General features: G+C 28.0%; 1 protein-coding gene across 2 annotated transcripts; it reads right to left on the reverse strand.

Annotated features, from left to right (window-relative positions):
• Window positions 1–783: 783 nt before the first annotated feature.
• LOC132938474 (protein PHTF1) lies at window positions 784–23,824 on the reverse strand. Of its 2 annotated transcripts, XM_061005327.1 has the most exons (18): window positions 23,369–23,824; window positions 14,148–14,210; window positions 13,853–13,992; window positions 13,227–13,447; window positions 8,198–8,372; window positions 8,002–8,080; window positions 7,711–7,878; window positions 7,290–7,636; window positions 7,131–7,225; window positions 6,745–7,050; window positions 6,594–6,639; window positions 6,243–6,365; window positions 6,001–6,184; window positions 5,691–5,919; window positions 5,492–5,587; window positions 5,280–5,423; window positions 4,874–4,969; window positions 784–2,003 (listed from the first exon to the last, which is right to left on the reverse strand). In XM_061005327.1, the coding sequence occupies exons 2-18, from the start codon at window positions 14,177–14,179 to the stop codon at window positions 1,854–1,856; spliced, it is 2,631 nt and encodes an 876-aa protein (XP_060861310.1). In that variant the 5' UTR covers window positions 14,180–14,210; window positions 23,369–23,824; the 3' UTR covers window positions 784–1,853. The 2 variants fall into 2 exon arrangements, with proteins under 2 accessions (XP_060861310.1, XP_060861311.1); XM_061005328.1 differs by lacking the exons at window positions 13,853–13,992; window positions 14,148–14,210; window positions 23,369–23,824 and having other exon boundaries at window positions 8,198–8,392; window positions 13,227–13,358.
• Window positions 23,825–24,417: the final 593 nt, after the last annotated feature.

Here is a 24,417-nt window from a genome sequence, read left to right on the forward strand (position 1 = left end):
GCGTTCCATTTCTGATTAAAGCATGCGTATCGTATTTTGCTAATGTAGTATGCATAGGTAACATAACTATTATTCTTAGAAATTCAAAATAATAAAAAGCTCTAACTTGGGCAATTTTCATTACATTTTAATATTTATTTTTTTTAACTGTTTTAAAAATGCAATCAACAAAACAGCCTTTACCTTGAAAATTTAAAACTTATTTACATAAAAAAAAATTTTTGAATTTTTGAAAAAAGTCGAATATTATGTCATTCAATCAGAATTTCCATACTTATTACTGCAAAATAAACTGCATTTAAATATATTGATTTTTCACGGAGATACTAAGGGTGATACAGGACTTTTGGGACATACTGTATAGCAGCATATTGCATATAGGGGTTGAAACAAGAAACTAAAAACATCCTCAGGGTCTCAAGGAACCTATTGATATACATTTTATTGAAATCAGTCAAGTAGTTTCTGGGATTAGCCATTAGCAACTTGCGTTCTGTTACGGTAATGCGTCTTTACAAAATTACTATAGCTATCAATTTTCTATTTAACTATTTTATCAATTTCATTTAAAAATATAGAAATGGAGCAATTACATCAATGGAGAATTTTAATTATAGTTAAATAAATTCCAAAAATCAAGTGATTAAAAATGTTTAATGTAAATAATTCAAGTAAGTCAATTTACCAACTCAAAAGTGAATTCTGAATAATCAATACTATACCTACCATAGGAATCAACACAGATATCAAGAGGACAGAAATAACAAAAATACAAATTTAAAATACAAGTTTGTTACGTACATATATTTTGTGTAGACAGTTTATTTATCACTAAATAAACAACATTCAAATTAAATTATTAAATAATAACAAAAAGATCACAGTGATAATTTATAGAAAATAAAGTTTACTCCTAAATAATTATCAAAAGAGACAAACATTAAAATTACACTTTATGTGTATGAACTATGAACACTTCAGCCATAGTGAGATACAACACTGAACAGTGTAAATTATTGGTTTGAGGATTTATCCACTGATCATGTTAATTCCATGTTACTGTAATAAGGTCATTAATTCTGGTGAAGAAAAAACAATTTTGTGACCAACTACAGAAGGATAGAAGTAATATCACCGCTACTGTTGTTCAAAATTTTACAACTAACATAATATATATAACGGTTGCAGCCTGGCTGACAGATATATTTATATACCAATAAAAATAATTAGCTAAATAAACCTCATCTCGCACTTAAAAACAATTTTATAAAAATCACTAAAAATTGTCATCAGCAATACCACTTGACACTGCATCAGTTTACAGCATCATGTTAAACAATAAATTATGCTTACATATCATTATAATGGTACCATACTTATATATAAACACTAGGTATCACTATTTACAACGGGATTCGTGTTTTACAATATTATTAAAAATATAGCTGAACGCCTGTTATAACTAAAGTTACATCTATGAACACGACATTTATTGTTTATTATATTTTGTAAGGTAGGTATTGCTATCATATATATAAAATAAGAAGTCTCGAAAAGTTTATCATAATTTTTTAAAATAGGTATTATGGCATACTGCAGAATGATGACTTCGTAAATGGCAAATCCTTGCCATGGCGTGTAGGACAATAATGTCTACTGATGTATTATGTATACAACAAACAACAATGAAAGGAACGAGCTCTTGCGTTCTCATACCCACTATCCAAACGTGTACATGATTTTACATGAAAATTCTGATGACTATCTATGATAATATGAGTGCGATCTCAACCATTGTGATCTCAACATTAGTTAGCATGTAATTTGTTCACCTAACCAATACATCAACTTCTCTATTTGATTTTGATTTTGTGCAACTTCAACTTAAACCCAAGTAACTCAGAAAGTACACCAGACAGAGCAGACAGGATCACTACTTTTATCAGCGTAAACAGGTACGGGTTGTCAGATAGACCTGCAATTTTGAACGGACTTTCCAATTCCTAAGAACAAACAGAACAAATATTTTTAAATAGTATTATCATTATATCAATCGGATATGTTTGTGCACACAAAATCTATGCTTTTATTATGGTACAATGGTGTTTATATTATGATCAAAAATTAAGTAGCATGAGCATAATTAAATAAATTGGCACTATTATTTATTTCAGCAGTTCCAATTTGGTACTTAAATACTTAAGTACTTAAAAACACCCAATTATAATTAACTTATTACAACTATTAAATGTGCCTAATATAGAGACAGAGAGCTAAAAAAATGTTAATATTAATAACTAAATAATCAAACATATGTTTTTTTTTTCATAAACTATACCTATTATTAACATTAAAACCCTTTAATCTACTTTTTTAATTAGTACATAGATTATTTAAAGAGCACATATGTTGTGTCTATCAGTATAGTATACACAGGCCCATATTTAGGGGAGGGCCAGGGTGGGCCATTGCCCCTCCTGATGGAACTTGAGGGGCGGTAAATTTTCATGAACTTTTTTATTATTAATCCAACATAGTTAACTTTAAAATTATGTAAAATGGTTTTTTCCTTATGTATTGTGATTAGGTGGAGATTTCTCCAAAGTTTATTTTAGGATGATATTCTCTCAAATCTATTTTTATACTAACAATAATAATTCCTTGGATAACTGATAATGGTATGATAGCAGCCCGCAGCAAGCGTTGTTGTAGATAAATAAACCACAACATAATAATAATAATGTCTATTTTACTTTTACGTAATACCTTCGTCTTGGTTATTAATAAAATTAAGATCAGAAAAAATGTAATTAAAATAAATAATATATTTTTTTCAGTTTATAATTTATTTTTATAATATGAGTATTCACCATAACTAATCAGATACCAAAGGTACTAGATTCTTTTAATTAATATGCAATAATTTTTATTTACAATAAGATAAAAAAATTAAACGCGTTTATTAAGAAATCATTGTAATATTGTATTCATTTTTATTTTACTTAAGTATACAGTATACTTTTTTTTATAAAAACTATAATATTTTTATTTAACATGGGTTTCCCTAGTGATTTAATAGATAACTAATAAATGAAAGTATGAAATATTGGAAGGAATAAGGTTTAGCTAGAAATCGATTTTCGTGAATTTTTTTTTTCAAAATGTGTGTTTTTCACGCTTTATGATGGTACTACAAAAAAGTAGGTCAAATTTTCTGTAGAAGTTATAAGATTAAAACAACTTCAAAACCTTAAAATCTTATTGTTAAAATACCAAAAATAATATTTTAGATTTTTTTTTTGTAAATTTGAGTTTTTTTATCCTTATAATTTTGGTGAAATCAGAAATTTCCTATTGTACTTAATGTATATTATATTGTTAATAAAGAAATGTATTAAAAAAAACTCCCGATGGATGAGACTTCGCAAACTCGTGTATAACTTTGAAACAAAGTCCGATCAACAAATTCTGTTTGAATCACTGATTGTTCTTAACTCATTGAAAAACATGTTTCCAAAAAAAATAATTTCAAAATCTAACTACATTTTAGAGTCATAAATGATGACCCAAAATAATAGGTTCCTTACATTTTAAGAAATAACTTTTTGGGGGGCGGAAAAATATGTTGCCCCGGGGCACAAAATGTTCAAATACGGCCCTGAGTATACATACAATTATTATTTATTTTATCAAGAGACATAACAAAAATAATAGTATTAATACTATTATTATATAGTATAAGATTTTTTTAATTTTTATAGCGTGAATAATAAGTAATTTATGTGTAGAAACAATTACAACCATCAATATCAAAAACATTTTAAATTTTAACTTAATAATTTATTTTAAAATCAACTAAAAAAAAATCAAAGTTATTTCAACAGTAATTTAAACTAGTTGTGTAGTAACTGTTTATGTTAAACATAGTCCACTCTTCATTTAAAGCGTTAAAATGTTAAAATAAAAGACTTACTAAATTGGTAAAAAAGTTTTAGTTTTTAAATTGTGTTAAGTAATTGTCTAAGTTCACTTTGATTTTTAGGACTGGAATTTTTAAAATTGTGAGAGAAACATTAAAATATTTTCATTGAAAAATATAAATGGTTAATTAACAATGGTATTCATTATTTATTATTATATTATGCATACATAATTTTGATTAGTTTTACACATACCCAACATTTAACATTTAACATTTATTATAAATTTAATTAAAATTTTTTAGCCCTTTTGAAGTAAAATTTTATTACAGAGCGTACAAAAAAAATAAGATTATCGCTTGTCATGATAGTCTGTTACTCTCTATGGTAATAAATAGAGCTAGGACTTGAAGGCAATAAAACAATTTAAAATGTAAAAAACAGGCAAAAAAAAAAATTTTAATTTATAGGTATGTACTATGTAGTATGGGTACTTTCATAAACATTAAATTAACTTGCATTACCAATTAATATACTCGATAAAGTAATATTGTCAATAATAAAACCATTTAAATATAATTTTAAACCTAAATAAAAGCATTGGTCTTCAAATCCGTGCCCTAGTAATAAATAAAAATCTTGGTCTCATCTTTATAATAATAATACAAATACAGACCGTGACGTTATATTCAACCGTAATGGCCGATAATATCTTTTTTTCATATTCAATGTAAAAAAGTTTCAATTTATCCGCGTGTACTCGCAACACACATTTTATTAACATTTATTATAAAAATGAAAAACTAATAAATAGTTTTTATATTAAGATAAAAATATTGTGCTTATATGTGTAAATGCTATTACATATAACATATTTTAAACCCAAGAATATTGATAGGAAGTAACTATTGGTGCTCTAAAATACTAATAAGATGCCTTTAAAGAATAAATACCTTTAGTAAATCTGCAGCTAATTTTAAAACACTGTTTGCAACCATCAAGTCATCTTTTTTATTGGGTTTTTGTTCTATTTGCATATATAAATTAATCTGAAACAAAAGTAAACCATGAATGTACTTATTTAGACAAAAAGTTATATAATTGCTAGTTATTCAATATGTTATATTTTAAATTCTCTTAAAGTAGGTAAACATAACTAAAACATTCATAATATTAGGTCTGGTTTTTATTTGGTTTGTTTTTAAAAAACAATTTAGATTGTTCTATTTATGTTGGAAAAAGTTGAGTTGAGTTTACGTTTAATTTTATTTTTGTGTCCTGTGTGGACGAGGCGTTATGAATGTAATTAAATTTAAAAATTCATTACCAGTTTTTTTTAGAAAATATTTTAATATTTACCTGTTCTGTAATAAGTGTTGATAAATTCCTATATTTCCTATTAATTTTTGTTCCCAAAGTCAAAAATCGCAAAAGGTAAATTCCTAGCACCATACACCAAGCAGAAGACTCCAGGTGAAATTCTGAACTCAAAGAAAATGTATCCTATAAACAATGTAAATTTTTTTTAAATTCATAATATTATATAATATTTCCAGTTTTATTTTATTTACCTTAAGTAATTCTACACTTAAGATTGCTAAAAACAATGATGATATATAGAACGAAGATGACACAATCACATCTACTGATCTTTGAGGTCCACGTTTCTATATAAAAAAAGTTATATAATAGTAAGAAAGAAGTTTATTTATATAAATATTATTTGTCAATTTATTATACTCTATTGACCAATACATATAATTAACCTACTTTTAAATAAGAGCGTATGGAAAGCCAAGTTTTGATATTCCGTACTTTATTAAGTCTAAAATGAGGCAATTTAGATTTCCTAGCTCTTCTAAATGATGTGAGGTGTGAAAAAAACTTTGCATACAAAAATCTCTGTTTATATGTGCGCTCTGCTACAGTTAATAGGAAGAAGAACATTAGTGATAAACAAAATCGTTCTATCAAAGTTGTAATCACAATATATCGTTCCCTACAAATATAATGAAAACAATTAATAATATATAAATATAAAGATTATTATTTATGTAATTTAATACTCTTTAGCACTCACCAGCCAATAGGTGCAAAAGCAGCATTAACAATGGTAAAAAATGCAGACAAATACTGCTTGTACACATACTCTGGAGGTTCAGTCACAGTGATAGCTAAGGTTGGTAAAGGTTTGTCCTCTGTTAAGCTGTTAAGTAATCTATACGCTGATGGCATGAGGGAAATTATCACAGACAAAAAAACACCTACAAAATATAAAAATGTTAAAAACTGTAAATGCAGTTTTAATGTAATACAATTTACCTAAGTAGAAGTAATCCATTTGTTCAGGAATCTCTTCAACTCTAGCAATGATTGCAGAACTTATATCTAATACAGATAAATCAGCTTTTTTTACTTCTTTTTTTTCCCACATTGTACAACTCACTAAAACCAAAACATATAATACTATTTACTATTAAATATTAATTAATATTAATATTATTATAAATAAAGCATTGGTAAGACTATGAACCGATCTAAGATTTAATTTATCATATTAGTTGATTCAATCAAAATTAACTTGAAATACTTAAAAAAGTAAACTAATAATAATAATTATAGTCAATATTTTATTATTAAATAATAAATGATTCAATGAATTACAAACTATACCTCGATCTGATGCCGCACAACTTGGACTTAATATCACAGTTGGTGTCTATAAAAAAAAAAAAATATCATGTAGTTTTCTGTCTAATCACATAGCCAGGTTAGTACAGGAAAATAAAATAGTTTTAAAATAAATTGACAATAATTAACTTACAGTTTCAAATTCCCATAAAAATGGATGATCTTGATTATCACTTAATAAATTAGTCTGTTCAGCATCCATATCCGAAGTAGAAGAACCTTCTTCAGTATTTGTAGTAAGACCAATCCATTCACCAGCGCTAGTTGTTCCTTCAGTCAACATTGATAGTGGACAAGCACTACCCCCGTTAGATGATAATACATCCCCTTCTTCATCCGTTTGTCGACTAGAAGAACTATCTACATTATCGTCTTCATCGTCATCAGAATTTGTCTTTTGAAGGACTTGCAAACGATGGTTACGTCGTACAAGCAAACGCTAAAATAATCATATTGTTAGTATTTATTTGATATATTATATACATACGTATTTAATATTTATTAAAATTATTAAATTACTTTTGGACATGTCGAACCATCATTTTCAGTTTCTTGTTCACTATCTTCAGATTCAGAATTAACCGCATACTGAAAACATGCAGATGTCTGGAAAGCTAAAAAAAAACGATTTTGCTCATTATTAAAATAATAATTTTGGGCAATTTAAATATATTATACCAGAAAGTCTACGGTCTAAATCAGCAATGGAAGCTTTAGAGGTTAATGGAGTTTTTTTGAATCTTAAACACCTCTTTTGAGTAGAAACATTTTTACTAGCTAGGTCATCAGTAACCTTTTTTGCTACCAATGTAACATCACATTCAACTTTTTCCACTAATTGATCATGTTTGGGTGTACTACTTGATTGTTCAGCACTAGTGGACTCAGACGTTTGGGATGTAATAGTGGAACCAGTTAAAATATCTTCTTCGGGATTATCACTGGAGCCGTTGCCATTTAAACTTTCAAACCCATCATCATCATGTGTTGAGCTAGACGTATTAGGTCTCACGTCCATACGATCTCTACAAAAAATTACATGAAATTAATAAACTTTTACCATGTTTATTGTTTATGTAGATTTAAAAACTGTTCTTACACTCCTCCTAATTGCTTTTTCTCATCAAGATTGACTAAACGTAAATCGGAACCAAAATCTTCGGGAACTAACGACGCATTTACATCAGGTAGAGATTCTAGAACCCAATGACGTGTTTTTACAGGTGATGTATCCCATACAACAGTATGAGGTTTAGAAGCTTCTCCACTGAAACATAATCATTCAAAAATAGTTCAAAATAATACACTATAATGATTTAACAATAATTAACAAATATATAAGTATTATTTATTATAAGATACTTTATTTACTTTAGTAAATATAACTCACATTCTATTTCTTCTCTTCACATATTTAGTATCAGTACCAACTAAAGATTGAATACTTTCTACATTCATTTCAGTCGAATCTATAATTATAAAATTTGTTGATTAATTTAGTATTACATTTAAAAAAAAAAATGTTGTAGTAAACAGTATAATCCGAGTATGCGTGTGTAGTATTATAAACAATAATATAAATTTACTTTTAATTTTACTTGAGGTAGAATGCCCCCTTTTAGCATGTCTTGTGCTATGAGATCTAGGGGTTTTCAGGAAGTTCTTTTTTGAAATTGTAGTGGTAGAAACAATTTGCGAATGAACAATGCTCAAAACAAGCATCATTATAAATGGACTCAGTACTTCACCAAGTGTTACAGTCTGGAAAAAAAATATTTTGTCTTTATAAATACATAAAATAATGTTCTCCGATTTATAAATACAATTATAATTATAATTATAATTTTATAATTTAATATTAATAATTTATACATATTTCATACACAAAAATTTTCAAGTTAGGATAATACATATTATTATGTAATTTATAAAACAATAACCATAATAGAAAACATAAAAGATAATTAATAATAATTGCTTGATTTTTTTAGCTACAAGAGTTCTAGCAAGGATTCTTAGTTTTAAATGGTTTTCAAAAACTCAGAAACCTATTCAGATGTAAAATATTTTGATGAAACACTAATCTGGATTTATCTAAAAGCAAAATGAAAAATAAATGGACAAGTGGGTGTTGCTCTGCTGTACATTATTCAGCTTGTCGTTATTTTTCTCGTTACAACTGAGTCACTGTAATGGATTGTATTAAATTTGAATTCAATGATATATCATTGTATAAGAAAAACGATTCTGAGCGAAGACAGCCTATGATATTACTAAGTATATTTCATGAAATTATTGCAAATTAAGTAATTTATATTTAAACTATTTACGTTTTAAACTTTTAATCCTTAGCTATAAAAGTTGAACATTTTATTCATATTTAATTACTAAATAGGGCACGAGGTGGCCGAGCGGTCTAACGCGACGGATTCGGCACAGCCGGTCCGAGTTCGATCCTCGACCACTGGGCGGCATTTTTCTCCGTGCAAGTCACGGTGTCCGGAGAACAAGTGCCGCCATCCCCCCACCCCGGGGCACGGCAGAAACCTACGGGTGCCCCATTAGAAATTCTGCCAAACACAACACACACGTGTACCAACCTACCCAATATAAGAAAAAAACCTACAGTTCCCTCCCCACACCCAAAGGCCTATGTTGCCGCGGGTTACCCAAAAAAAAAAAAAAATAACTACTAAATATTTAATTATAAATAATTTGTAAATTATCAATTTCATCAAAATTTGAACTTTAAATGATTATCAAAAAAAAACGTGACTATGTATTTTTAATATTTTTATTTACTATTGTAACAATATATCAGGAGCTTTGTATTAATATTTATGGAAAAAAAACTAAAAAGATGGAAAAAACCAATATAAACAATCAGTGAAAATTTCATATTGTATCTACTGTCATTTGTTCTAGACCAACCAGAAACCAAGAAACATCGAAGCAGTTTTACTGCCCCAAAGGGAAATGACAGAAACAAACAATAAAAATAAAATAAGAAATTTTAAAATTTGAATAATTTAAAAAAAACACACATCATTATAAAATCAAATCAATACATTTGTCGCTCAGCTCAAAATCTAAAATGTACTAAAATACTTTTGGGAAGTACCTATTTAAAATATCGAATATTTCATGTTTCTGACTTTTTCATTACGATTCTTAAAATTGTAACAGTAAGTGTAAGACCTTTAGCAACAAAACGATACTCAAGATTTCACTCAAAATTCACACAACCCTTTGGTTTCCACCATTTCGTCATATTCACTTCCAAGAAATCCTATGCGCAGCGCCGCAACCTAAAGCGACAATAGTGTAAAGATTTATACGTAAATATCTAAAATCTAAATACATAAAACGCAAATAACAATAATATGAAAGTGTATATTAGATATATTTATTTCAAGTTATTAATTTTTTATTAGCGGACTTGGTAAAAACCACTAGTATCAACAATAATTATTCAACATTTTCTTAATATATTTTAGATAATATATATTATATATACATTAAAAAAACAAAATACTTACATATTCAATTATAACGAACAATTACACTTTTAATTTAATTTTAAACCAGCATTTTAGAACAGATAAAATTGTGGACAAAATTAATGATTAAGTATTGGAGATATTAATAGTTATATAAATATAAAATCGATGACCAATTAAAAATGTATAGGTATAAATAACGTATTCTAATGATAAATGACGTTGATAATAATTATAAGTAATTGATTTAAACTATAATTATTAAAATACGATAAAAATGTTATAATTTTTGTTACTATACGGTAAGTATACGTACATATTATTTACTATTTATATTATACTTTAGTTGTTATTGAATTTACAGGCAGAGGGGACTAGAGGAGCCAGGTTTCTGATATTAGAACAATAGAGCATTTTGATGAAGAAAAAATGTGTTTAATGGAAAGAGATCTAGCAAGCAAGGAGACTACAAAATAATTGTAATATATTAGATAAATCCATAATAACAATTTAAACATTAAAACTGAATATTATATTACTAGCTGTCACCCGTGTGCTCCGCCCCCGTGGATAGTTGTTTGCAAATTGTGTGGCTGTTTCGTGGCTTCACAAATCCTATCTATCTATCTTGCAACATTTTTTTTTATATATGAAGAGCAATGTAACTGTATGCAAAGTAGTGTAAAACTGTTAATAACTTATTTTAACTTTTCCGTAAAAAATTTCTGATTGTTCAACTCCTTTTGGGTATAATATGATGGGGAAGCAATATCTTTTTAAGTGTAAATGATATTATATTTTAATGTATAGCCATCTCGACCAGCGTTATCCCGTGAGATTCGCAGCAGTATATTATCAGATAGGCAATCTACCTACGGTAGATCGCGGACCCCGTGCTGTTTGTTGTGGAAGACATAAGCTCCAAAATGAGATGGGAAAAAAAAAGTTGTATAGTACGAAAGCACCAAAATTGTATCATACGAAAACGCAAAAATCCTAGATGCCACGCTTAATAGATATTAGGTATATTTAGAACTATATATTATATTTTAACAATTTATTATAAGATCGAAAAAATCAACAGATTTATTAAAATTATATTTATTTGTATGTATATTATGTATGACATTTTTAAATAACTATTTATATGAAATATTAATTTTGGCGCAAATGATATGCCATTTTTGTACCATTGGTGCTTATATCATATTATAGCCGTTTGTACGTAAGTGTATAATTTAACTCTAAAGTATCAAAGTTAAACCAAGTTTTTTGTTTTTACTTAATTCAACATACAGCGGACATGTTATTAATTTCATCTTCAACTATATTGTTCCTAGATAAGCGCATCTTCTTGGCACCATTTGTGGAGCGGCCAAGGTTTGATTTCCTCTTTTTATTTTAATAAAATTCTTCAAAATTAACAACTAAAACTATAACAATCATAACCAATAAACAAAAATATATTATTAATATGTTTATTTTTCTCCTGGACAGACGGCTATTGTATTTTTGACTTCCAGATTTCCTAGTGGATTTTCCTAAAATGTCATAAGAACCTTGTCCTGACAATTATGAACACAAAAAAAAAAAAATAAGCCGTTTCGGTCAAGCCGTAACACAAAATATGGACTTGCTTTTATAGTATAGATAATTATTGATATGAATGGACGAAATATAGCAATTTAGCACTGAAATTAACTAGGATGGAGAGGTAGCAGGGAAGTTGAGTATTGCTAAGCGAGAAGTGAGGATACGATTATGGGTTACAGAGATCTCGCACAGTTTATGAAGTAAGAGAGACATTGATTAAAGATAGAGTTAAATTAGCTTAAAGTGTGTTGCTGTCAGAGTTGCTTTAGGGTATTAAACTGTTAACCCATGTGTGACAAACATTTTTATTTTAAGGTTCACTTTTAGAGTGGTTATTGTTGACATAGTAATAGTAAACAAATTAAAAACATAAAAATAAAATCCCGTTGGGTTCTATAATCAATAGAAAAGTTTTCTCTTGTGTAAATATTTAAAAAAAAAATCAATTTTATGATAAAAATATTTACATATTAGTTATTGTGCTATGTACAGATGACAACTATCTTGTTTTTTTTTTTTACCGTAAAAATATAAAACAGATTATTTTTATACACAGGTATTACAATTTTAAAATTATTAGATACGTAAATGTAAAAATTATGATATCGCAATTTATTATAATCCATAGAATATATTTTATGAAGTTTAACCTAACCATGACGTCATAATAATACAGAATAATGACACTTAATTAATGCGTAGGTACAAACTTTGTGCGTAGGTACTTATCACATATTAGTTAAAACGTATCAGAGCCTTTTGGGTAAACGACAAACGATATGATAATATTATCATCAATATAATATATTCTGTTTTATAGTTTATTATTTATTAATCTTAAACTATTGTGACCTTTATAACTAACGCATAAAAGTCTCGGAAATAAACTATTATATAAACGATCTTGTACAATAAATTCGTTTTAATGTATGTTATTATATTAAAGCTGTACACGTCACAACAGCTGCAGTACCCTCACGCTACACTATAGAAACCTTGTATTTTACGTTGAATTAAAATAGTATAATTTATTATGAATACAGCTACAGACAATAAATTGCTTTCGAGTGACTGACCGGAATAATAACGGACCGTCCAACGGTCGACATTGTGTTGGTTCGCCTTCGCTATACCTACTCATAACATTATGGTATCGATGGCATCATCTGAATATCGTATCGGTGTAATATTATTCAGGACGCCCAAATATATTATTTTATACAATATACATGCATCACAAATCACAATGGATAGAGACTGGACGGCCGCCGTCCGGGTGTCCTGGTCCATGCTCAGATTAGAAATTTAGAACGCAAGAGTGGAACCCGACGGTCGACGGACACGACGAGTTTTACTGTCGGACAACTTACACAACGAGACAAATATAAATATTGTAGACTATTCGTAGTAGGCCAATAATATTAACGACAATTTATAATATACCTTTAATGCGGTTAACGCTCTGTTCTACGACGTGATGTTTTATAAATAATTTATAATAATATTGTTATTTGTTACGTACCGGCGGTGTGTCCTCTTCGGTGGAAACAAACGTGATGTAACTGAACAACAAAATGTTTGCCAGTTCCAAGACGTAAAGGCATAAAAGCGACAGAAACAATCGCCATGACGTCTGGTGTATGTACCATCGATAATAGCATGGTAAAAATAATAGCCGGACGATCGCCAGACGGGCTACAGTAAAAAATCCGTGTTTCGGTTTCGTCTTGGTAAACGCCGATCCTGTAGACAAAATGCAATCGTTTCGATACAAACTACAGTTATAAAAAAATATTATTTCTATTCTAAAACAGTAATTAACATTAAAATTAAACGGATACGTTCGCGGATACGTCCACCGGTTAATCGGGTATGCGAGTTTCAGTCGTATTGATTTTTCCGAAAAGGTCAATGGGTAAAAAAATCAATAGACCTTAACCTCAGACTACACAGAACCCCGTTGTGTATTATGGAGCAAGGCCAGGGTCGTATAGAGAATCTCTCTGATGGAAGCTATATTTGTCTCTTATAATACCACAACTATTATAATATACGTATTATGGTACATTATTTTGTACTGTGCGTCTGCACCTACTACCATTAATATTTATTTAGGTATTATATTCTAAAATCAATGCTACTACCAACCTCTAACTAAGTCTACATCAATAAGATCAGTCTTCAATTTAGCATTTTTCTTTGGAACATGCGTAAATCCACTCAGAATTCGTTGCTCAATCGTTTTTTCCCACTGTTGTTTATCATAAGTTCCAATTTTTTTTTGATACCTAATGTAAAAAATGTTATTAGTATATATTATAATTGTGCGTGCCTCATAATGTTTAATGTCTCACTAAATTACACACGTATTCGGTATTATATATTCACTATTTTATATTTAACTACTAAATAATATATAATATAATAAACATTATCTACTCACCACGTGACTATTTTTTGTACATTACATCCCATTTCCTAAACTGATACACTAGCTTAATTTGATCTAAAACAAAATATAATATATTTTTAGGTTTACAATAAGTATTAGGTATCTCTTAATTATAAAACAAACTGAATAGTGTTGTTTCATATTCCTACCCCATTCCCACAGCCATTAATAGCATCCATATGTAATATAGAAAAAATCATTCTAGAAAATACTTAACAGCTTGATAAAATTAATACCTGTTATAACTTGTAACTAAATTAGTTATATTATTCAATCGTTTGTTGGTTTACAACAATAAATTGTTTAAGAAGTATTATATTATTTTGTGAAAATTTTGTAATGTGGGTTTTACAAAGTGCGATTACATTACCACTGATAAGTGAATTCATAATTATTGCTGTCTGCAGATTGACATATAATAATTTTAAATAGGGTTTTAATATTAAAGATTATCTTTTACTATATACTATAAAAATGAAATACATTTTAATAGATACTTAAAACGTTTTTTATTTCCCGAATGAAATGCTTTAGTCTTAACTCTTAAGTGGGTACCATATTTTTATTGATTTAATAATGAATATAAAATAATTCGTTTTGTATACCTACTTATAAGTTATGAGTTATTGTTAGTCTGAAGTTGTAATAACATAACAATAATATTATCATTTATACGCATTAGTACATTACACAACGTAAAATCATATTAAAATTACTAAAGCAATGCCTACCGTTTCTTTATGCGTCTGAATGTTTTGTAATTAACACCAGTTGGCAGTTACTATAATAGGATATTAATTATATATATTTTTAAGACTGTTATTTCTAACATTGTAAAATTAACCAACACAAAAACCATGCAAAACCAAGAAATTAAGTATGAACTGTGTCACGATGGTTGGCATGATCAGACACGACAAATGCAATTCCAACTTCGTAAAAATTAAACTGTTGATGTTTACAATTTTTGACATAATCACAGATTTAATATGATTATACATTAATACATAATTTATTATATTACATATTATTGACCCGTAAGCAATTGTTATCAACCGCTGTGTATAAATTGTGTAAAGATTGACAAAAATAGATACCTAACAAATAATATATTCAACATCTCAGCATGATTCAATCAACTAGTATATGATATTAAATATTATTACAAAAATTAAAATAAAAAATTAATAATTAGAACGTAAAACAATAAGAAAAATATTTTAAGTTTAACTGTTGAGTATTATTAAGGATATAATAATATGAAAACCAAAGATAAAATATCAACAATTAATTGTATAACAACTATTCATATAGATTATGGATGCCAGGATCCACATTGTAACATAAAGTGAAACACGGAGGCAGATAAAGCAGCTAGAAATAAAATTATTTATCCCAACAGTAATATTCTTCACTTGTAGGCAAACGAAGAAAATTTAGTATTGCATGGATCTGTGGAACACAGAATGGCACACAACCACAACAAATAAATTAATAAAAGTCGAACACTCTGTTGAACTTTGACCGAAATACTTAGATCTAATTATCTAAATAAAAAAAAATATAATTCTCAATCGGCTAATAATTGACACATTATGGCAAAAACAAATCCACTCTTATGCCCTAAATTTAACAAAGCTTGAAATTAATCTAACTTTCCGGATTTATACGAAGCAATGGGTCCATTTTCAATTTTCAAAGCCCCTCAACATATAATTTCATATCTTAAAGGGATTCCACCCAGTGATTTTCTGTCTTTGTCAAACACACCCACGACATAGGATTTTAGACGTGTTCTTTGCCAAACATTTACGTGGAACATTGTTTTAAAATGTCAATCCATAGCTATAAAAAGTGAACATTTTATACATTTTTTATACATTTTGTCAAAATTAGAACTATAAATGCTTATAAAAAAAAAAATGGGCAATATTCAATATTTTTTAAATACTGTAGTAACAATATACCTATCAGGAGTCTTGTATTACATTTTTACGATTTTTTACCCAACAAATAACATTTTATATTATAATATATTGTACAGGTTAAATTGTTCGACATAACGTTTAATATTTAAACACAATAAACAGTTTTAAATAATACCAGCATAAATTATTAATTTAGAAAGGTAAGTATAGTATAAAATATAGGTACACACAATATAATACATGATGATTAAAAAGCCTAATAAAAATAAAATATAAATGCTTGAAGTACAATAGCATTAGCTAGAAAATTCCAAATAGATTATCACATAAATCAAAATATTGTAAAGATGCATAAATTCAACTTATAAATCATATCAATAAATTGAAGTATGATAAAAACGGTAAATTCAAAGAAGTATAATATGCAGGATCGTTATAAAATTTACCTACACAAACAACTATCTATAAATAATGTAATATGTGAAACATAATGAGAACTGTTTGAGATGTTCTTTATCTAAATGCCAGCAATGTCAGCAAATATAGAATTCCCATGAAATATGAATTACTGTCACAAATACTTAGAACATTGTCAACTATATCAAAATGAAAATAATTTGGCCACAATGAAAAGTTACTATTCTCTACTACTCACTATTATTATAAGTTTATAAATATAAAATTATAACAAATTGTATATAATTAAAAAGATGAATTGTCATATTATAGTATTATTCTCATTAGTCATCCAAATAGTCAAGAATATAATATTATTGTCGTTGGACGTCTAGATTAAATTACAATAGAAAATGGAAAACGATGTTTGAATTTCTTAATCTAGAAACATCTAAAACATTTTTAATTAGTATATTATATAACATTGAACTAAATTATACATTATCGTTTTAAATTCAGTGAATAATATCATATAATATTATGTTTCCTAATATATTATTATTATTTTTTATTATTAGTAATTTATATTTTCATATTTTAACAAAAATACCTACATGGCTACATTTTAAAGAAATAAGAATAAATATTAAAGTATTTTTGAACCAGTAATAATATACCGATCCCAATTGTAAAAATGATATCTAGTACCTAGAGCTGGTTTTTAATCTATTAAACCCATAAATATATAATATATCCATTATATCTATGATTAAACCTAACAGAGCATAAATAGATTTAGACTTACTTTTTTTTAACTGATTACATTGCAGGGCGTAAATACACTGCAATTACAATACATATTACTTGTATAATACTATAATGTAGAGGTACAAATTTGTTTTAAGTTTTAACCATTTCATTTTTCCCATATACATAATATACGAAAAAACTATTGCTTGACAATAAAAATCGCGTAGGTTCTTCATAATCATTTATCCTGGTCTTCAAAATCTGGTATTCACCCCAAACTATATAGTTAATAAATTCTCCAAAAACCTTAATGACCATACAGACGTACAGTCCAACGTAAAGAGTCCAAGTATGAGTGTCCACAAAAAAATCTTGCTTATCAAAATTTCTAATTTTTCAATCTAAAACTCCGTCCTATTACTATTATTTATCATTATGCTACAAACCAAACTCTGCACTCCGATTTTCACATGCGTCATGCATACATAGAAGAAACAGCTGGTCACTTATACCTCGATACGACTCTTCTCCCAAAATTATTCCAATCATCTAATTATAAAACTAGCTGCGGGTTGGCTGGTTGCTGGTAACTATGTGTACCTGCCCAAAAACCTACCCCACCGCAGTGGCCCTTGAGACATCGCGCCATGATCACAACAACATAATATAGGCATATACATATGATTTATACATCTCTCCGTTGAAAGTGTTGTTAATTGAGTGACTTATCTTTCATGTAATTAGTTCTCGTAACATACGCTTATCGTACTATTTATGTTGTATGATTATGTATAATTTATAAATACTTAATGGTTAATAAAAAAGCCCTCCAATTTTATTTGAGTAAAATTAAACAATAATCGTGAAAGATATTTTCAAGATTAGATTAATTTATAAATACTTCAATGCGAACATTTTTTGATAAGATTTATAAGACTGCATTATTGTAGACTGTTTATTGTAATTTAATATTATTCAATATGGGTAATCGACAATCGTTTAAGAAAATTTAAATCCTCCGCACTGATTATTTTATGCAACATTCATAAAATTACATAGGAACAACAAATTTTCTTGATTAAGAATTTAGGATCCATAGCCAAGAAAATTATCATAGACTTATTATAATTATTTTATGTAAGCACCACCATTATAAATTCCTTTAAATTACTCACACCGGCTGTTAAAACTATTTCCCACATTATGTAATGATTATAATAATGATTGAACATATTGAGACATTAATAACTCAGAACAGGATGAAGAATTATATAATACATTCAAAATAATATATTATACATTGACTCACCAATCACTGCCGACAAAAAAACAATAACTATACCTTATTTTATACAGTTATGTGTAAATAATGTTTTCAACTTTCAAACTACCTACCTACATAATAAAACTAAAATATAGAAATATTTCGACGGAAAGTGACTTTTGACATTACACTAAAGTATGTTATTCCAATAAGCAGTAGAATGTAATGATGTAAATTTCTATTTTTATTATGGGATGAGAAAATTTCAAAACAGTCTTAATTTAGATTATGGCAAAGATTAAGCTAGTAGTGGTCTTTTTTTAACTCAATGAAGTGTCTTAACAGTTAACACTATAGTCACTACCTGAAACACAACTAATACATACAATAACAGTAATACAAACAGTACCTACTTAGTTTTATTTTTACTAAATTAAACCGGTAAACAGCCTAAACATATTCCATTTGCCAAAAAATGCAATGTATAAAAAAGTTAACTGCAGGACACAGGTGTTATTAATAAAATTCTTTCAATTGTTTTAAATCAAGTTTTGCACAATACATTACAGTAGCACTTTCGCCTTTCTGGGCTTTCTTTTCATACTTTATGTTTAGCTTGTTTTTCTTTTTTCATCAAAATAATATAGCTATAATAGTAATACTATGTATAATTATAAAACACAAATCATTTAATTCTATTAATATAATGTTCACAAAATAAGTAACAACTGCCCTTCAGCTGACCTGAATTATTATAAAATATTGAAACATATTGTAATGATCATTACATTATTAATTATTATAATTTATAGTACCTACAACCTACTTCAACTGCTATTACATAATATTATAAAATATAATAGGTATTAAAAACAATTTTACATTATGATGAATAAAAATAGTTATTTTCTTTCATATAAATGTAAATGTGCCTTAATATTGCTGTATTACTCTGTAATATACTAATATGTATTTATTACGGGTATCAATAAATATAAATATCTAATATTTTAATATTGTATTGAATGGAAGAGGAAGCGATACCCGCATGTATTTTCTCCGTCTTACAAGTGCGTAACATAGCAAACTCTACGCTCAGCAGAACACGTGTAGCTCCGTTAGTTTAAATATTAGAGTGAATTGACCTCTTATAAAATCTAAAGGTAAGATTATAATATCTAGGCAACCTCGTGGATTTTTTATTATATTTTAATTTGAAAGCGAGTTATGAGTATTTTAAAATTGTAAATTGTTTGTACATCTTAAAGTACTCATAACTCACTTGAAAATCAAAATATTATAAAAAGCCCGTGAGGTTGCCTAGATAATAATCTTACCTTTAGATTGTATAAAATTCATTCTAATTTTTAAATTAACAGAGCTACACGTGTTCTGCTGAGCGTAAAATTTGCTATGTTACGCACTTGTAAGACGGAGACAAACAAATGCAGGTATCACGTCCTCTTAACCATTTTGTCATTTCTTGACACTGGTTTCAGTGAATTACATTTAGTTAGGTATAATTCATCAAAATTAAACCAGAAAATATGTTTGTTTAGATATCAATCAACAAATAGGTACCTTTTAAAAAGTCCGACTTACAGATAAACACAGTTAAATTAAATATACATATATTGGTAAGGTTTGATTGTTATAAAATACAATGTAAGTATGTAACAATGTATGATGTACCAAAAGGCACACAGCCTATCTATTATTGTGGAATAGAGTAAATGTGCACCTAATACAATAAAAAAATATAAATTTGAGGAAAAATAATTAGAACATAAATACATAATACATTATTTCAAAAACTATGCTAATAAGACTATTGTGTTACTAAACTCCATCTGAAGTGCTAATAACTAATAAGAGTTATAAATAGAAGTGTATGATACTCAAAAGTTTTCACTTAATATAATAATTTATACAAGAAAAACGTAATGAATACATATTATAAAATTACTGTAAATGATAATACCAACCTCTATACCTAAAAGTAAATGTCACCAACAATTAAAATAATAAGGTAGTGTAAATACCTAGTATAGGTACTTAACTAATCAGTGGCGCCGAACCTATAACCTAAGAGGGGCGACCGCCCACCCTTTTTTTCGGTGGGTGGGGTCATGGGGGTCCGTGGGTACCCCAACAAACTATTTATGAATTATGTTCCTAACCCCTAAGCTATTAATGTATACATATGCAGCAAAATTTTGTAAACAGGGGTGGTGGTCTGTATAACTTTTTACTTACCCCCTCCCCCCTTTTAAAATATAGTTCGGCACCACTGTAACTAATAAGGTATTAAGTATTAAAATAGTATCATTGACTATTAGGTATGTAAAATCTTTGTAACATTAATTCATAAACCTAGTTATAACATAAATACCTAGGTAACTTTTTTAATAGATATTTATTTTCAATATGATTCTTACCTGTTAGCTAATACAAATGATTTTTTTTTAATTATCTAGTATAATTGATCTAGTACAATACAATTTAAGCAACAAACTTTTAAGTTTAAAGATATATTTAATTCAACTTACATTATACTCACTGTAGGTATATTGTATCTACATTATCTACAAGACTATACATAGGTAATACATTATAGTAATTATGTAATAGTGTAGAACCAAATATTTAATTATGCTCATATTATTTAATACATTAAATTTGAATAACTCGTAATAAAATAGAATAGTAGGTCAGTATTTTTAATTCAATTTAATTTTTCAAATAACTTAATTAAATTTAAATAATAAAACATTTTTGGTTGTGTTGTATTTTAATAACCAACTTTATTTGCAAAAAAATATCGTTCACATTTATTAAATATATATACACAGTATCATGAAGTATAATGAATACATTGTAATTAGTAAATAATTGTCAAGTAAATAGGTACACATAAATCAGAAAGCAATAATTAGTCTTTAAAAATAAAATTGATATCGACTAAAACATAATAGACTCCTTATTTAATTTAACAACATTTAATACAGGCAATTTTATATAATAAATCTTATTAGGGATTGCTTCATCATTCAATGTAATCCTGTGGTGTCAAACCAAGGGCATTCAAACTTGTACAGTTGTACCTCTTTTATGGTGTACACCTATTACTTAAAAAAAACACCAAGTTTATCACAGAAGAATGATAAATAATAATTTAGAATAATATATTATTATGTAGGAGGCTTACATTTTTGCAATTTTCACAAACCTTATTTAAAGCTATTTACCTATTCCATAACCCAATATTAATATACGTTAATATATTAACAATACCTATAAATTACATTTAATAAATAAATAAGCCTAAGTAGGTAGGTATAAATATAAACAATTTGGTAATTCATTACCAATATTTAAAACAATTTGGTATTAAATGGTTTAAGAAATACCCATACGACTATATTATTCAATTTCATATTTTTTATGAGTAGCATTTTTGGCACCATTGTTTATATGTATTTGTACATTATTGTACCCATCAAGTGGTTATGATATTATAATGGTTTAAAAATAAATCTTCTTCATACCATTTTTAAATTATATGATTGTATCTACCTACAGAAATTCAGAAATCATAAAATAAGAATACTACCTATCAAATTTTTAAAACTAGTTTGTAATTTGCATCATTATTAAATAACAATCAAAAGTGAACATTAAACATTTTATCTTAAAACTTCCAAAAAAGAGGATACCAATGTATCTATAATTAAAAGAAAATAATAACTTATTAATTAAAATAATAATAGCATTGAAGTAGGTAACATAACAGCTTCTCTCCATATCAATTAATTTGATGAATAAAAAAAATCTGTGAGAAGGAGTGTAATAAATTACCTGGAGCTATATCTCTCAAGGACATGGTGAAGTAGTGATTGTGTAGAAATAGAACATACCTACCAGAAAATAAAGTGAACTGATGTACCTATGGTATTATATGGTTCGCAATCTTAATTCTTAATTCGTACAATCTCTAATTTCCGAACTGTAAAATTAAAATTTTTATGCAAAAATCGTAACTAGGTACTGCATATATTTCAAGTATAATTATAAAATCTAGCCAAAAACATTCTATATACAATGTAAGTAGTATTGGGTAGTTTTTCACTATGTTTATAGGTATACAATCTAAATACCTATATATTTAATTTTTTTTATATAATATACACTAAATATCTAGATCAAATACATTTAAATTCTAATACAATAGACAGAACTAGTATTGATCTCTAATAAATCCATCGATATCTTGTGGACTAGGTAGATGCACATCATTAAATATAGGTTATCACTTCTCAGAATTTTTTTGAATAAAATGTACCAGTGTACATATTTTGTCGTTAGTCATGGATCATAATTTTATAATTGATATTATGAGTTGCGTTATAAACATGTGCAGACCTATTATTTGAAATCAAATTAAGACCACAATAGGTACTTCAATAATAAATTATGTTAATCGTCATTGAAACAATATTGAATTATTTAATGTGTTGACCAAAGCAATCCCACTATGCCATATGAACAAAAAAATTATAAAAAATAACACTAGATAGGTACGTGCATGTAAACACAAGTGTGTTTCCGACGATAATATTTTTTCATGTACGTACATGCAGGAAATTAATGATATTAATAATGATACATATAACATTCCAATGCCACCGTTTATCTATGTCTAATAGGCAACCAATAGCCGATAGGTACCGCGATTGTACCTACTTGTCCGATTGCACTTTAATGACATATTATATTGTAGCGTCTGAATTAATTTTTAATCGTTATTATATTATATGGCAGTGTGGTGATGGAAAATAAGAAAATGCGTAACGAGCAGGTAGGAAGGTACTTACCAACCGAACTGGGACGAGCAACGGTGAATCGTCGACGGCGGTTTTTGGGTAGAAGAATTTGAGGAAAACTAAACGCAATGTGTCATCAGGTTACTTTTTCGCCGAAATCAATAAATTGCAACAGTAAAAACGTAAGATTCCAGTACACGTCCGTCCGCGGTATGTACACACAATATATTATTATTTTAATATTAACATCTAATATATACACGAATAAAAGGGACACGACGGAAGAAAGAACGGCAACAGAAAGCTGAAGGCAGACGTTCGAGCGACTGCGTATCGTGCGGGGACTAGTGACTGTCGAGTGTCGACTGTCGACTGATGTGTAAATGTATAACATTCGCCATGTACTATGTATGGTATAGTAATATAGTGGTGTGGAAGATGCGATGGTTGTAAAAGTGGTGGGGGAGATAAAATTGACAAAAAAATTTCATTGCTGCGGCAGCTGATAATGGAGTATACCATTGTCATGTACCTGAGTTGTACTACCTTGTCTGTAACCACTGTGACCGCCATGAACGTGGCGACGGGTTTTGAGTTTTGTCACGCCACCGCGGATGTACAACCGCGGAATAGATAATCTAAGATCACCATAATATCACGGACTAAGATAGATCCACCCTGGATCTCTGTCTTAGTCCGGGCCATATGTTATACATCTATCAATCCACCTTGATCATCAGCTATATATTATATGTCGTCTATTCTGTAAATCTGTGGGACAATGTAATATTCTATAATATTTTACAATTTTGAATTCACGGACATTTCGTGACAATCATGGGCTCTCTCGTCTATTCACGTGTTAATCGCAAAATTTGAGAAAAATTTCAAATTGCATATATTTGAATGCATGATACAATATTTATCACGTTACAATTATTATAATAATCTGTGACTCCTTAAAGTCGCTTACACACTGTCTAGGCGATTGCTCGTGGGCGTCCATATCTACAGAAACGCTGCAATGAAACGCTCAAAATAAAATACGTTTGAATTCGGCGTTTATAAATATTTCTGTATAGTCATAGCCCATAGGTATG

Source organism: Metopolophium dirhodum, chromosome 2 (assembly GCF_019925205.1).
Source record: "Metopolophium dirhodum isolate CAU chromosome 2, ASM1992520v1, whole genome shotgun sequence".
Lineage (NCBI taxonomy): Eukaryota > Metazoa > Arthropoda > Insecta > Hemiptera > Aphididae > Metopolophium > Metopolophium dirhodum.

What these genes read in the sequence shown, in the direction of transcription:
- LOC132938474 (XM_061005327.1), bottom strand. Translation starts at nt 14,179, where the DNA reads ATGGGATGTAATGTACAAAAAATAGTCACGTG. An exon ending in TACCTCAAGTAAAATTAAAA is followed by an intron (nt 8,081 to 8,197) that starts GTAAATTTATAT and finishes TTATAATTATAG; the next exon opens with ATTCGACTGAAATGAATGTA. An exon ending in CAACACTTATTACAGAACAG is followed by an intron (nt 4,970 to 5,279) that starts GTAAATATTAAA and finishes CTTTTGTTTCAG; the next exon opens with ATTAATTTATATATGCAAAT.